The 15,862-nt window shown below is 39.7% G+C and overlaps 2 protein-coding genes across 7 annotated transcripts in view; one reads left to right on the top strand and one right to left on the bottom strand.

Moving 5' to 3' along the window:
• The window catches only part of ERI2 (ERI1 exoribonuclease family member 2), a 64,333-nt gene that overhangs the window by 12,656 nt on the left and 35,815 nt on the right, over positions 1 to 15,862 (bottom strand). For 2 of the 4 annotated variants that reach the window (XR_009256741.1, XR_009256742.1), the window contains 2 exons: positions 10,258 to 10,457; positions 9,973 to 10,139 (listed from right to left, as the gene is read on the bottom strand). The exons of 1 other annotated variant lie outside the window; for it this stretch is intronic. The gene's annotated coding sequence lies outside the window, so the exon portion shown is untranslated. Of the gene's footprint in view, positions 1 to 9,972; positions 10,140 to 10,257; positions 10,458 to 10,501; positions 10,638 to 15,862 lie in introns of those variants that run through there. One more of the 4 variants, XM_058711214.1, reaches the window with a different exon arrangement.
• ACSM3 (acyl-CoA synthetase medium chain family member 3) overlaps positions 1 to 15,862 on the top strand; it is a 56,997-nt gene that overhangs the window by 13,749 nt on the left and 27,386 nt on the right. The window contains exons 1-3 of one of the 3 annotated variants that reach the window (XM_058711222.1): positions 9,465 to 9,623; positions 14,307 to 14,576; positions 15,184 to 15,394. In XM_058711222.1, coding sequence (XP_058567205.1) covers positions 14,358 to 14,576; positions 15,184 to 15,394 — 430 coding nt within the window. In that variant the 5' untranslated portion in view covers positions 9,465 to 9,623; positions 14,307 to 14,357. Of the gene's footprint in view, positions 1 to 9,464; positions 9,624 to 14,306; positions 14,577 to 15,183; positions 15,395 to 15,862 lie in introns of those variants that run through there. The other 2 variants (XM_058711220.1, XM_058711221.1) reach the window with 2 other exon arrangements.

The raw sequence follows: 15,862 nt of genomic DNA, 5'->3' as shown, positions 1-15,862 counted from the left end.
CTTTTTCCTGTGGTTGATTTCAAGCTTCATCGCATTGTGGTCCAAAAGTATGCATGATATGATCTCAATTCTTGTATACTTATGAAGCGCTGTTTTGTGACCCAGTATGTGATCTATCTTGGAGAATGTTCCATGTGCACTCGAGAAGAAAATATATTCTGTTGCTTTGGGATGCAGAGTTCTAAATATATGTCAAGTCCATCTGATCCAATGTATCATTCAGGGCCCTTGTTTCTTTACTGATCATGTGTCTAGATGATCTATCCATTGTTGTAAATGGGGTATTAAAGTCCCCTGCAATTACCACATTCTTATCAATAAGGTTGCTTGTGTTTGTGAGTAATTGTTTTATATATTTGGGGGCTCCTGTGTTTGGCGCATAGACATTTATAATTGTTAGTTCTTCTTGATGGATAGACCCTGTAATTATTATATAATGCCCTTCTTTATCTCTTGTTACAGCCTTTAATTTAAAGTCTAGTTTGTCTGACATAAGTATGGCTACTCCAGCTTTCTTTTGACTTCCAGTAGCATGATAAATAGTTTCCATCCCCTCACTTTCAATCTGAAAGTGTCCTCAGGTCTAAAATGAGTCTCTTGTAGACAGCAAATAGATGGGTCTTGTTTTTTTATCCATTCTGATACCCTATGTCTTTTGGTTGGTGCATTTAGTCCATTTACATTCAGTGTTACTATAGAAAGATATGGGTTTAGAGTCATTGTGATGTCTGTAGGTTTCATGCTTATAGCTATGTCTCTGGTACTTTGTCTCACAGGATCCCCCTTAGGATCTCTTGTAGGGCTGGGTTTAGTGGTGATGAATTCCTTCAGTTTTTGTTTGTTTAGGAAGACCTTTATCTCTCCTTCTATACTGAATGACAGATTTGCTGGATAGAGGATTCTTGGCTGCATATTTTTCTCTTCATCACATTGAAGATTTCCTGCCATTCCTTTCTGGCCTGCCAAGTTTCAGTAGAGAGATCGGTCACGAGTCTTATAGGTCTCCCTTTATATGTTAGAGCACGTTTATCCCTAGCTGCTTTCAGAATATTCTCTTTATCCTTGTATTTTGCCAGTTTCCCCATGATATGTCATGCAGAAAATCGATTCAAGTTACATCTGAAGGGAGTTCTCTGTGCCTCTTGGATTTCAATGCCTTTTTCCTTCCCCAGATCAGGGAAGTCTCAGCTATTATTTCTTCAAGTATACCTTCAGCTCCATTCCCGCTGTCTTCCTCCTCTGGAATACCAATTATGCTTAGATTATTTCTCTTTAGTGCATCACTTAGTTCTCTCATTTTCCCCTCATACTCCTGGATTTTTTTATCTCTCTTTTTCTCAGCTTCTTCTTTTTCCATAATTTTATCTTCTAGTTCACCTATTCTCTCTTCTGCCTCTTCAATCCGAGCTGTGGTCGTCTCCATTTTATTTTGCAGCTCATTAATAGCATTTTTTTAGCTCCTCCTGGCTGTTCCTTAGTCCCTTGATCTCTGTAGCAATAGATTCTCTGCTGTCCTTTATACTGTTTTCAAGCCCAGCGATTAATTTTATGACTATTATTCTAAATTCACTTTCCGTTATATTGTTTAAATCGTTTTTGATCAGTTCATTAGCTGTTATTATTTCCTGGAGGTTTTTTTGAGGGGAATTCTTCTGTTTCGTCATTTTGGATAGTCTCTGGAGTGGTGTGGAACTGCAGGGCACTTCCCCTGTGCTGTCTTGAATAACTTGCGTTGGTGGGCGGGGCTGCAGTCAGACCTGATGTCTGCCCCCAGCCCACCACTGGGGCCATAGTCAGACTGGTGTGTACCTTCTCTTCCCCTCTCCTAGGGGCGGGATTCACCGTGGGGTGGCGTGGTCTGTCTGGGCTACTTGCACACTGCCAGGTTTGTGGTGCTGGGGATCTGGCGTATTAGCTGGGGTGGATAGGCAAGTTGCACAGGGGCGGGAGGGGGAGGCTCAGCTCGCTTTTCCTTCGGGGATCCGCTTCAGGAGGGGCCCTGTGGCACCAGGAGTGAGTCCGACCCACCGGAGGGATGGATCCGCAGAAGCACAGCGTTGGGTGTTTGTGCGGTGCAAGCAAGTTCCCTGGCAGGAACTGGTTCCCTTTGGGATTTTGGCTGGGGGATGGGCGAGGGAGATGGCACTGACAACCGCCTTTGTTCCCTGCCAAGCTGAGCTCTGTCCTCCGGGGCTCAACAACTCTCCCTCCCGTTGTCCTCCAGCCCTCCGGTTCTCTGAGCAGAGCTGTTAACTTATAACCTTCCAGATGTTAAGTCCCACTTGCTGTCCGAACACACTCCGACCGGCCCCTCTGCTTTTGCAAGCCAGACTCAGGGGCTCTGCTTTGCTGGTGGGCTGCCCCTCTGCCTCAGCTCTCTCCTGCCAGTCCGTGGAACGCGCACCACCTCGCCACCCTTCCTACCCTCTTCCATGGGCCTCTCATCTAGGCTTAGCTCTGGAAAGTCCATTCTGCTAGTCTTCTTGTGATTTTCTGGGTTATTTAGGTAGGTGTGGGTGGAATCTAAGTGATCCTCAGGATGCGGTGAGCCCAGCGTCCTCCTACACCGCGATCTTCCCAGAAGCCAGTCTTTTTTCTTTAAGAACTTGTTACCAGCCACCTCCTTGACACAAATGGAACCTGGAAAATGATGTTCTCAGGGATGCTTTTCTGTCTTCTTTGTTGTCCAACACTGTGAAAATTGTTCAAAGATGGAACTTGATAAGGTTCACCCAATGCCAGCATAGGACAGATGACAGCTGAGGCCCAGACATCACCCTCTCACTTCATATCCATTGTCATGACTACCTCCCGGGTCAGGAAGACAAAGCCAGCATCAGGATTTCCTCATCTCGCGACAACTTTCTGACTCCCTGTAGGTGTGTGGTTTAGAATCGAGGGCCCGGTGAGCCGCCCCCCTAAGATATTTTAATATAGGAGATATTACTATGTGTTTGTGGCTGTCTCCTTACAACTCCTAGTCCAAAATAAAAGGAAGAAATGGGTGGTACAGGAGAGAGGTAATTGAAGGAGTAATGTTCTTGAGTTAGGGAGAGCAGATGATGTCAAGGACACTGTGGAGAGGGTGGCCCAAACTAGGAACCTGACAACTATTCATTGTTACAGGAAGGAATGCAGAAGGTATGAACAGAATTGTAGGAGTTTAGGTTGATTAAGTACTAGGGGGTTGAGGAAATTCTCTTCTGGCTACTTCTAAATCTCAGTGAAATAAGAGGAGGAGAGGAGAGATGAAGGTTTATAGAAATAGGAGAAGGTATGAAATGGTTATCTCCACCTATAGATATGTAATGGGGTTATCAGGCAATGGGAAGGACCTGCTTGGATTTTTTAAGACCATTAGCAAGTACCATCAACATCCTAAGTGCAGAACCAGGTTTCCGCAGAACCATTTCTCCAGAGCTATGTTAAGCTGCTCATGTGCAGTCACAATATAGGGAGATAGCTATCTGGAGTTTTGCAGAAAGCTGGGTTTTGTCGGGTGAGTATGGTGAGGGAGAGCAGTACAAAGGAGCTGTGTAGGACCTAGAATCCAAGATGGGCAAGAGGTAAGTGAAGGTATGAAGAAGACAGTGTTCAAGTCAATGGACTGAAGATTTTAGTGGAGTTAAAGGAATTACTGTGATAAAGATAGTAAAGGGAAATGAACTGGCAAGACAGGAGGAATTAGTAAAAAAAAAAAAAAAAAAGCGGGGTGGGGGATGTTGACACAGATTTTGGAGGTAGTACTGTTGGTGGTAATGAGAAGGTGTGGGGTACAGTCACAAGAATGAGAGACTAAGGCTGGGTAGGATTAAGATCATTGGGAGACAGGATATTAAGAGAATGAAAGACCACAGTATTAAATGGGTTGTTTACATGAGCACTGAAGTTACTAAGATGGAACAGGGACTGAACTCAGGTCCCCTCAATCTTCACCACAAAATCCAGCAATCCTTGAGAGATGGATCTCTATGGTCTCACAGGAATGGGAAAACAGGATGCTTACCAAAAGAGGGACCCCACTACAAAGACTGGTGAAGACCAAATCAAACCAGTCTGCAAGATGGACCCCAGTGCTGACCTTTCACTGACTTTGTCCCTCATTATAATACTAAAAACCATGCCCAGGGGTAGAGATTTAACATGGTAATGAGACATGCAATGCGTGAAGAAGCATGTTCTGTCCACTTTGCCTGTCCGCCCAACTTCCTGTATCTCTCTTCACCCCTACATGCTTAGACATCACTCCTTTCCCACCTTACCGTCTTTAAAAACTTCCTTGGACTTTGTTCTGACAGCCAGCATGAAGGACCCTTTCCTTTGCGCTGTCTCCCTTGTGCTCGAGCATAAGCCCAATAAAAGCCTTGCCTGGAAATTCCCATTTGGCCCCAGTCAATTCCTATTGCTTGGAGAGCCCAAGGACCCAAGTCAGTAACATTATGAAGAATGATGTAGAAATTATAATAGAGAATGACCATAAACTAGCATAACAGAAAAAGAATCTACAGAATAAGACACATTTGTTGTAGGTAAGACCTGATATAGGAATAACAACATTAAAACACCTCTGGCTGAAGTTAATTAATTTGTGAATAAAGAAAAAATTACACAAGCACCCAGGCAGAGTAAGTGAGGCTCTACAGTGCTGCATTTCAATTCAGTTCTGACACTGTTGGGATAGCATCAGACCTCACAGCTTTAAAAGCACAGTCCCTAGAAAGACTTCCCATACTTCAGATGTTAACTGTAAGTTCACAGGTCCCCAGACCACACAAACCTCTGACCAACTGGCTACCACCCCCTCCTGTTCTTTAATTCACTAGACCTCACAGAACTCAAAAGAGTGCTAGACTTGGGATTACAGTTTTATTATAAAGGTTATATATATGGACCAGCCAAATGAAAAGAAGCATAAAAGAAAGTCTGGAAAGTCCCAAATGTACAGCTTCCATGCCCTCTCTCTGTGGAATCAGGGCATGTCACCCTCCCAGCACATTGGATATATTCACCAACCAGGAAACTTCACCATTTTTATTGGGGTTTCATTATTTAGGCATAATTGACTGAATCATTAGGCATTTGACTCAAGTCAATCTCCAGTTCCCCTTCCCTCCCCAGAGCTTCAAAGCTCCAACCCTCTGATCACATGGCTGACCTTTCTGGTGATCAGACCCTTCATCCTGAGTCACCTTGCTAGCATAATCTCAGGTGGCATTTAAGGGGTTCATGAATAACAAAGGCACTCCCATTACTCAGGAATTCTAGGGATTTAGAGTCTCCAAGGATTTAGGAACCAGGGACAAAGGCCAGTCAAATTTTCTATTATACAACAGGCACATTTCAGGAGAACAGAACTTGTTTGACCTCTGGCTTCTCCAAAGTAATATTTAATGCCAAATAACAATGAAACAAGGTCTACAGTTTTCTGAGGGAGAGAAAATTTAACACAAGAAACTCTTACCTAGACTTTATATTCTCAGTATAAAGTCAGTAGATAGGCATTACCAACTAAGCAAGGGAAAGCAGTCATTATAAGCCCTTGTGGGGGAAAAAAAATCTAGTAGGTGTTAAATTCAGCTAACAAAGAAAAACATTAATGGATACAAGGAAAGAGAAGCTATGTGTAAAGGACTATTAGTAAGCACTGAATCCACTTAGACATTAGATCAGGGTTTCTCAGCCATAGCCCTTACTTTTAAAGTTGGATAATTAACTCTTTGTTGGAGGCTATCTTCTGCATTGTTTTTTAGGTTTTTTAATTAAAAAAAACTTTTTTTATGTTTATTTATCTTTGAGAGACACACAGAGCATGAGCAAGAGAGGAGCAGAGAGAGAGGGAGACACAGAATCCGAACCAGGCTTCAGGCTCTGAGCTGTCAGCACAGAGCCCCATGCAAGGCCCAAACCCATGAATCACAAGATCATGACCTGAGCCAAAGTGAGACATCTAACCGACTGAGCCACCCAGGTGCCCCATGGTATAATATTAATTAGGCATGGTGACCACTGCCTTATTCTCAGTTGGAATGCTTCTAATTTTTCACCATAAAATGTTTCTAATGTTCAATATCAAAATAATTTGTTGATATACATTATTTATCACATTAAAGAAATCTCCTTCCACTTGAATTTTACTTTTGAGGGCAATGGAGGTTATCGTGAATAAATACTGAAATTTATACCTTTTATGTGTGCACTGAAATGCTCATATTGGTTTTTCTCCTTTTACCTTTTCTTAGGATAAACTGAAACTTGTCATAATGGATTTTTGGTTTTTGTACATTGCTGATTTCAGTTTGTTAAAAATCTATTTTTGACTTTTTGTTTGTTCATAGTTTTTCAGTTTGCCTGTGATTTTCTTTTTAGCAGTGTTCTTGTCTCGTTTTGCTATCAATGTTATTCTAATCTCAAAAAATGAGTTGGGAGGACTTCTACTCTGGGAAGAGGAAGTAGACAGACTTTTCTCTTTTCTCCTGCTAAGTGCAACTGAAATCCCTGGACATTAGATATAAAACAAACATAAGACTCTGGAAGGTATAGAGAGGAAGGCAGACTGGTTATAGAATTTGGGACCTAAGGAATGACCCAGTGGTCAGTTCCCTGGGTTTTCTTTTTTGCCTCATATATTGTAGACTTGGGAGATGAAAAAGCCAGAAACCTGGAAATACCAATGGTACCAACAATAAAAGCCCCAGAAAAAGCCTACTGTCTTTTACCAGAGGACCATGAAAGGAGCAGCCTACCAAGACAAAAAAAAACCTTTTAAATATTATCTGTTCTACTCCAGCCAAATACCACAGAAAAAAATCACAGCTCCCCATATCCTTACCTATGCCAGCAAAAGGTAGAGTGGGAAGCTTAGACTTCTACTCTCACCAGTCTATAACAAGGTGTCCCAATACCCTCCGCTGGGGTAGCATCAGAGAATGCCAAGTAGGGAACAGGCCAGTGTCAGTAGAGACCCCATGAGGAGTTGGAACTGCTATCCCCACCCAGCATTGCTCCCAATCCCAGTTTAATTGGAGACTTAGTGGACAACCTAGATTTCCATATTCATCTGGCATTAATGAGGTGGTGCCCTCCCACTTTCCCTGCCAGGACAATGTGGAACAAAGCCAGCTAAAAGAGAAGGTTTAAATGAGATCTAGAATTTGATTACATAATACAAATATGTCCAGGTTTCAAATGAAAATCACTCACCATACCAAGAACCACGAAGATCTCAAACTGAATAAAAAAAGACAGTCAATAGATACCAACACCAAGATGACAAAGATGTTAGAAGTATCTGACAAAGATTTTAAAGCAGCCATAATAAAAATGCTTCAACAAGCAATTGTAAATATATATGCTTGAAACACCAAAGCCTCAGCAAAGTAATAGATTATTATCAAGAAGAACCAAATGGAAATTTTAAAATTAAAAAATACAATAAAAAATATAATAAGAGAAAAACTTAATTGGATAGACTCAACGGCAGAATGGGAGGAAGAAGAGAAAATAATTAGTTAACTGGAAGATAGAAAAATAAAAATTACCCAATATATTACTGGAGGGGTAGTGGGAGGGGGGATGGACTTAATGGGTAAGGGGTATTAAGGAATCTACTCCTGAAATCATTGTTGCAGTATATGCTAACTAACTTGGATGTAAATTAAAAAAATAAATAAAAATTTTAAAATAAACATTTTTAAAAAGTAACAGTTTTGATGGTAAAATTTAATCAATGTAGGAGTCTCATATCTTTGTAGGGTTCCCACATATGTACATAATTAAAATTGTGGGTTTTTTTTTTCTGTTTAAATAAAGTGGTCAATTTAGAAAATCTGAAAAAAAAAGTTCCCCAATTATAACAACAGAGAGAAACCAGGCTGACAAAAAAAAAAAAAAAAAAAAAAAAAAAAAAAGAGCCTCAGATACTTGTAGGGCTATCATAAAAGATCTAACATTGTGTCATAAGACTCCCAAAAAGGGAGAGAGGGCAGGACTAGAAAATTACTCCAAGAAATAATGATGGAAAACTTCTCAAAATTGGCAAGAGGTATATAGAATTCATCTATAAATATAAATATATATTATTTCAGGGAAGCAAGGCTGGTTCAATGATTAAAAAATCCACTTTATTAATAGGCTAATGAAGAAAAATCACATGATGATACTGAGACAGAAAAGGTATTTGCCAAAATTCAAGGCTTATTCATGATAAAAATTTTCAGAAAAATAAGAATAAAGGAGAACTTCCTCAACTTGATAAATGTCATCTACAAAATATTACAGCTGACATTACCCCCAAGCATGAAAGACTGAATGCTTTCCACTTAATATCAGGAACAAGGCAAGCATAGCTGCTCTCACCATTCTTATTCAACATAGCCTATAAATTCTAGCTAATGCAATAAGGCAAGAAAAGGAAATAAAAGGCACAGAGAACCAAAAGAAAGAAGTAAAACTGTCCCTATTTGCAGATTATGTGACTATCTACATAGATAATCCCAGGGAATCAACAACAACCAAAAACTCATAGAACTAAAAAGTGACCAATAAATCCCCCATTTTGTTTGAGTGCATTTGAAGTGGGTTTCTGTCACATGTAACTGAAAAGGTCATTTACTTATTCATTTACCAAAGATTTAGTGAATGCCTAAAAGCTGCCAGCAACTGCTCTAGACAATAGTCATGCATCAGCAAACAAAACAAAGTTCTTATTCCTGAGGGTGATGGTAAGAGATGTAAAAAGTTAACACAGATTAAAAAGAAAGAAAATGAGGGGTGCTGTTTTAGAAAATGTAGTAAGAGAAGACCACTTTGATGGATACCTCATAAAATGGGGATTTAGCCAAGGGATTATCTAAAAGAAGAGTTTTCCAGGCAGTAGAAGCTGCAAGTTCAAAGATCCCAAAGCTGGAACATGTGTGGTATGTTCAAGCTGCAGAAGATTAAGAGAAGGAGAGGTGGGTGGCGGTCAGAGAGGACCCTGTGCCAGATCACCAGTTCCTTGTAGTCCATGGAAGGACTTGAGATTTGACCTGGAGTGAACCAGGAAGCACTGAAGGATTTGAGCAGAGGAATGACCTGATAGCATTTATGTTTAGTCATCACCAGCTCAACAGATAAACACAGCAACAGGTTCCCTAAGACCTAGAGCAACCCAAACCCACCCCTTAACTTCTTTCTTTTCCATTTCAAACCCCCTCTTTGTCTTCTTATGTCCCTTTTTCTTTGCTCCTTCTAAGAGAAAGCTTCCTCTATTCCTTCATGGGACCCATCCCCCCAGCAACTCCATAGACACTTTTCTTCCTGTGAATAAATTACTTTCCCAGCTCCCCAGCAAAAGCTTACAGGGTATTTAAATAATTAACTCTAAAAGGGAGGGTGGCAGAAAATTGTGTAAACTTTCAGCGTAAACTTGGCCTGAAACTCCTGCTCCTCCCTCTAGAATGTCTCCACCAATCCAGGAAGGGCCCTCTGTCTATGTCTTGCTTCTTCCAGTTGTCAGACTACTTCTCCCTCTTCTGTTGGCTACTACCAGGACTAAAGCAGAAGTGAGAGTTCAAGTTTCAGGGCTGCTCTTCTAGGAAACAGGTCTGCCATCACCGCCAGCTGTGTTGGAATCTTTCACTTTAGTGAGTACTACCTTATCTGTCTTCTATGTAAGGTTTTCTGGGCTGGCACATGCACTTTTGAGCAAGAGTAACAAACAAGCAAGCAAAACCAACAAATCAAAAGTGCTCTCATGAAAGTATTTCTATCAGAATTTCTCAGCTGTTGTGTAATTGTATCTAGTAAGTAGCAAGGAGTATGTACACACAAAAGGCTATTAACATAGCAGATAAGTTTTTCATTTTAAGTCTTTTGGTACTATGTAATTTTTTTTTTTTAACTATGTGCATGTGTTAACTTGGTAAAATGTTTTGGAAAAAACTTAATTGAGTTCAAGTACCAGCTGAGTTTTTCATTGTGCTGTCTACTTACCTCTCCACCCTGCTCAGTGGCAGGTAGGAATCCATCTTCTGCATCATCCAGAAAGTATGCATACTACCTCTAGGGAAACTTCAGGGAACGTATAAATGAAAACCCAAGGAAATAATCCAGGGAAGCCACTTTTCTCCATTAAGTGATCAAGGGCAGCTCCAAAAATCCTATAGAGAAGGTTAAGTTTAAGGCTAGGGAGAATAGTAGGGGGCTTCCCCTTGCTTTGAGGCTATATATGCTAAGCCACTGTTATTACTTGGATTACTTGGTAGGAGAGATACTTACAGAGATGTAGGGCGGCTAAAAGGTCTTCTGCACTGCTGTTTATATAGATGTAGAGCTTGCATTTTAGATGAGACCTTAAATACTTTGAAAGCCCAGCTGACCAGGAATGGTACTTTCTCTCTTAGAGGAGTTTTCTGTAGCTCAGTATAAACATCTCTACTCCTAGCTCAGCTCCTTCACCTATAAAGAATATTGGAAACCTGGAAAATCGATTATGAAATGCTAAGATCACTGAAAAGAACATCGCTGGGGAGAAGGCAATCTTACCACTTTGATGAGGAGGATGCTGATAAGTTCTTTTTGGTAGCGCGGAATGGTTAGGCTCATTTTAAGCTCCAAATGACTGGTCAATTTTCTTTTCATTATATGTTTGAAGGATTCTAAATGTGGTGGAGGAAACAGTTTCAAAATTTCATCTTAAATGCATAATAATGGAAACAATTCAAATGACATCAATAGAGGACTGGCTTAAGAAATTATGGTGCAGCTGTTCACTGGAATGCCATGCACTCTTTAAACAAAACAAAAACATTAAAAAAAAAAAACAACCCAAAATGAGAAAGATACTTATGTAATGACATGGAAAGACCTTCAAGAATTTGTCATAAAAATGTTTTTTAATGGGAAGAGTAGTGTGTACTGTAGGTTACCTGTTGTGTTAAAGTGGTGGAGAAAGAAGAATCTATTGCTTAAATACACATAAAGAAATACTGAAAAGATACATAGAAGTAATTGTAGTTCCTTAAGGGAGTGGGGGGGCGGGGATGAGACTGAGCAGCTGTGAGATGGGGGTGCAGGGGGAAGATTTTTTCACTGTGTAATTTTTATGTTTTTTGCATCATTTGAAGACATGATCTAAAAAATTACAAATAGAAAAGTTACACTAAAGGCTTAGTGTTTTTAACTACTACTTAATATGGGGCTCTAACTCACCAACCATGAGATCATGGCCTGAACCAAAATTGGAAGCTTAACCAACTGAGCCACCCAGGTGCCCCTTATATCACCCACTTCTGAGCTATTATCAATATAGATCAGCACTGTCCACAAGAGATGTTCTGCAGTGATAGAAATGTTTTGTGTCTGCAGTTATCTATATGCAGTAGCCAAGAGCCACAAGTGGCTATTTAAGTGCTTAAAATTCAGTTACTCTAAGAACTTATTTTTAAATAGTATTTAAATTAATTTAAATTTAAATAGCCACATGTGAACAGTCCAGGTAGTTATATAAATCTAATTAAGCAATAAAGGCACTGCTCAGGTCTACTGTTATCCTGAGCTATTGAAATAAACTGTATATAAAAGTTCTCCCTTCTGAGTCATTTCTTCATTCAACAAATAAGCAAATACTATGGGCCGAACACGATGATATTTCCCAGGGATAGTCCCATGAACATAACAGACTAAATGCCTACCCTCATAGAACTTACATTCTAACACCAAAGATCAGCACACTAGAGCCATGAGTTAAATCCCACCCTCTACCTGTTTTTATACAGGCTGCAAACCAAGAATGGTTTTTACATTTTAATTTTTTATAAATATTATAACGTAAAAATATAAACATTTTTTGTTTTTTGAAACATTTGAAGACATGATCTAAAAAATTACAAATAAAGAGAAAAGTTACAACACTGAAAACTTAGTGTTTTTAACTACTACTTAACAACTCCTTTCAGCTGAATGAAACCTGATGCTAATTCTGTAATAAGGGAGACGGCTGCCAAATGTATGGGATTTATCTTTACATAATATTTATAATTTATATTATATTATAAATGTTTTTTTCATTTTTAAAAAAGTCAAAAGAGGAATAATAATTCATGACACATGAAAAATATATGAAATTCAAGTTTCAGTATCCATAAATAGGTCTTTTTTGGAACATAGCTCTATTTAGTCATGTATTGTCAATGGCTTCTATCTCAACCAGAGTTGAAGTAAGCAGTTGCCACAGAGATCATACATATGGCCCAGAAGGCCTAAATTATTATCTGGCCCTTTACAGAAAAGGTTTGCCAACCCCTGCTCTAGAGAGTAGTAATATGCTAGACACCATGATAAGCACTTTGTATGTATTATCTCATTTAATCTTTGGGACAATTCTCTCTGACAGGGGTTCTATTAGTCTCTACATTGGCAAAATGGAAAACCGGGTTCTGAAAATGTGCATTTCTAACTAGCTTCCGGGTTATGCTGATGCTGCTGGTTCACAGATCACAACCTCTGAATCAGTGATTCTCCACCTTGATTGCACGTTAACATCCTCTGAGGAAATTTTAAGAATATGCTGCCCAGGCCCCATCTTCCAGAGATTCTGATTTAATTGGTCTAATACCCAGGCATCGGTATTTTTAAAAAAGCTTTGCTGGTGATTCAAATATACAGCCAGGGTTGAGAATCACTGCTCTACTGAAATCCTATTGAACAACAGTAAAGAGAACATTCAAATGAGAATCCAAAGACGTGAGTTCTAGTTCTAACTCTGATATGACATATTGAAGCAAGTTGCTTCCCTTCTCCGGGGCTCTGTTTTCTCTGCAGGTGAAAAATGGGGAGCTCAAACCAGATGATCTCAGAGGGTTCAAGTTCAGTGACTTGTCTGGTCTTCACATAAACAGGTGGGAGGGTCAGAAGAACCCAGATCTTATAACGTATTGGGTACAGCAACATGATGCCCAAACACCAGACCTATTTAGGATAAAACTGATGGCTGACATTATTAATTATTGTTTGGCAACATATCAGTAAAGAAACTCTCCCACATAGCCATGCTGCCTTACATACCACATAGCTAGAATTACAGTTAAAAATGATTTAATGATTATGAGAGTAGTATTTCATTGTAGGAAATTTGGAAGATTACAGAATGTATGAAGAAGAGAACCCTACAATCCCTAGAACCATGTTTTTAATAACTTTGTTTATGAGACCTCAGCCAAGTAAATGACATCATGATCAAATGATTTCCCACAGAAGCAGGGGGGCTCAGTGGCCTGAAGGGTCCTCCCCCACAAAAGTCCTAAAGGTTAAAGCCCTATTATTACATCTCCCATAAATGCAGCTCCAAGCCTGGACTGGAAGGTTGTGTGGGCTCCTACTGGGAGCATGGGAACTATGGCCTATAAACCAAAGGACTTTTGACAGTTCTTTCATGCCTAATTGGTACTGGGATACTCTCAGTTTTCTCACTTATGGATTACCCACTGTGGAAATTTCTCCTGAACATGTCTGTACAACTCTTGAAATGCAGGTGAAAGATTAAATTAGATAAGCAGGCTTGGCCCTTTGCTTTCACTGAGAGTAACTGAGTGACCCAGATCTTCACTTCTTTAGAAATGCATATGGGAGGCAATAGTAAGTAGTACATAGTCAGGAGAATGGGCTGGGACCAGACAGTTCTAGGTTCAGATCCAACTAATGCCTCTGTTGTGGACTGAATGTGACCCCTCCAAATTCTTATGTTGAAGCCCTGACCCCCGAAATGTGATGGTATTTGGAGGTGGGGTCTTTAGGAGGGAATTAGGTTTAGATGAGGTCACAGGGTGAGACCCCAATAATGGGTTTAATATTTTTATAAAAGGGGAAGAGAAACCAGAGCTCTTGCTCTCTTTACCATGTGAGGAAACAAAGAGATGGTGGTCATCCACAAGCCAGGAACAGAGTCCATACTGGGAAACTGAACTGGCCAGCACTTGGTCTTAGATTTCCCAGCCTCCAGAACTGTGAGAAATAAATGTCTATTTTTTGAGCCATCCTGTCTATGGTATTTTGTTATGGTGGCCAGAGTTGACTAAGACAGCCTCGCTTCGTCATTTTTTCTTTCTTTAAACAGAAATGATAATAGTATCCATGTCACAGAGTTACTCTGAAGATTTAGTGATAATTTGTATGTAAGTAAAACAGAGTACAGTGTTTAAAACATATTGAGTACTCAGAGAATGGCATTTTTAGGATGATTGTTAGTAATAATAATAAAACTTAGCTATTTTGGGGTATAGCTACCTTTAGGAGAGAGACAAATACATATCCTTTTACTTGTCTTTTAGATGGATTGGTTTCTGTGGAAATCCTGAGTGCTAACACATCCAACAAGACTGATGCTACCTTTTGTCACTATGGAGACATTACTTCATGCCAAGTGTTTTTGGCGCCTAGCAATCCCTGGTTCTGTGAGAGAACTGCATAAAGATTATAGAATAGTACCTCCTCAGAATTTTTCCAACTATGAATCCATTAAACAGGAATTCAAGCTGGAGACTCCAGAGTATTTCAACTTTGCTAAAGATATCCTGGACCAATGGACCAATATGGAAAAGGTATGAAGCAAGGGCCAGTCCAACTACAGTTTCTCAGATAGAAGTGATTTTGCCCCCAGGGGATATTTGGCCATGTCTGGAAACAATTTTGTTGCCATGACTTGTGAGAAGGTGTGTGCCAATGGTTAGAGGCCAGGGATGCTGCCACACATCCTCTAATACATAAGACAGTTCCCCATGGCAAAGAATTATCTGGCTCAACATGTTAATAGTTCCATGGTTGAGAAAGGTGATGGTTATAAAAATGCATGATTATAGGTTAACTTCTTAAAAATCCAGAAAGGACTCGAATGAAAATGATTCCAAGAGTCAGAAATGGTAGGAAACAAGACATATGTCAGTGAGAGAATATAAAGGGATGCAAGAATTCTAACTTCTTGGAAAGAAAAGCAATCAGGCTAAATGAGAAATGACATATGCTGGAGGAAATGACATGGCTCCCAACAGCTAGAAATAAAGACTCTAGAGTTATTTCCCAATATTCCATGTGTGTCTTAACTAATGACCTGTGAATTTTCTTCTGGAAAAAATATTCCATTAAGTCAGTTAAAATAGAATTTAGCTGCATAATGACCTTTAAATCCATGACTGGTTTGTCTTTCCTCAGGCTGGAAAGAGACCTTCCAATCCAGCCTTCTGGTGGATAAATGGAAATGGAGAAGAAGTGAGATGGAGTTTTGAAGAACTGGGATCTTTGTCTAGAAAATTTGCCAATATACTTACAGAAGCCTGTGCCCTGAAAAGAGGAGATCGAGTAATTGTGATTCTGCCCAGGATCCCAGAATGGTGGCTTGCAAATGTAGCCTGTCTGCGAACAGGTTAGTAGTGCTTGCAATCTGATTATATTTAAAATAGGCTAGATGGGAGAGTTTCCAACACATCTAAGTAATCATGAGACATTCATTTGGGTAAATTATTTGAGGAACTATACACAATATAGTATTATTCTCAGAAACCTTAGAAATGTGTTTGAAACATTTCCTATCTTTTGACTTAAACTATGAGTTGGGTTTTTCATAATGAAATTAAGTTTATTTTTTTAATTAAGTTTACTTATTTATTTTTGAGAGAGACAGAGAGTAGAGAAGGGGCAGAGAAAGAGGGAGAGAGAGATTCTCAAGCAGGCTCTGTGCTGTCAGCACAGAGCCTGATGTGCTGCTTGTACTCACAAACCCTGAGATCATGACCTGAGCCAAAACCAAGAGTCAAGACTCTTAACCTACTGAGCCACCCAGATGCCCCATGAAATAAGTTTATTAACCAAATGCCAATCAACAATTGAATAC

This window comes from Neofelis nebulosa, chromosome 18, assembly GCF_028018385.1.
Source record: "Neofelis nebulosa isolate mNeoNeb1 chromosome 18, mNeoNeb1.pri, whole genome shotgun sequence".
NCBI lineage: Eukaryota > Metazoa > Chordata > Mammalia > Carnivora > Felidae > Neofelis > Neofelis nebulosa.
This window is presented reverse-complemented; position numbering and strand designations above follow the sequence as displayed.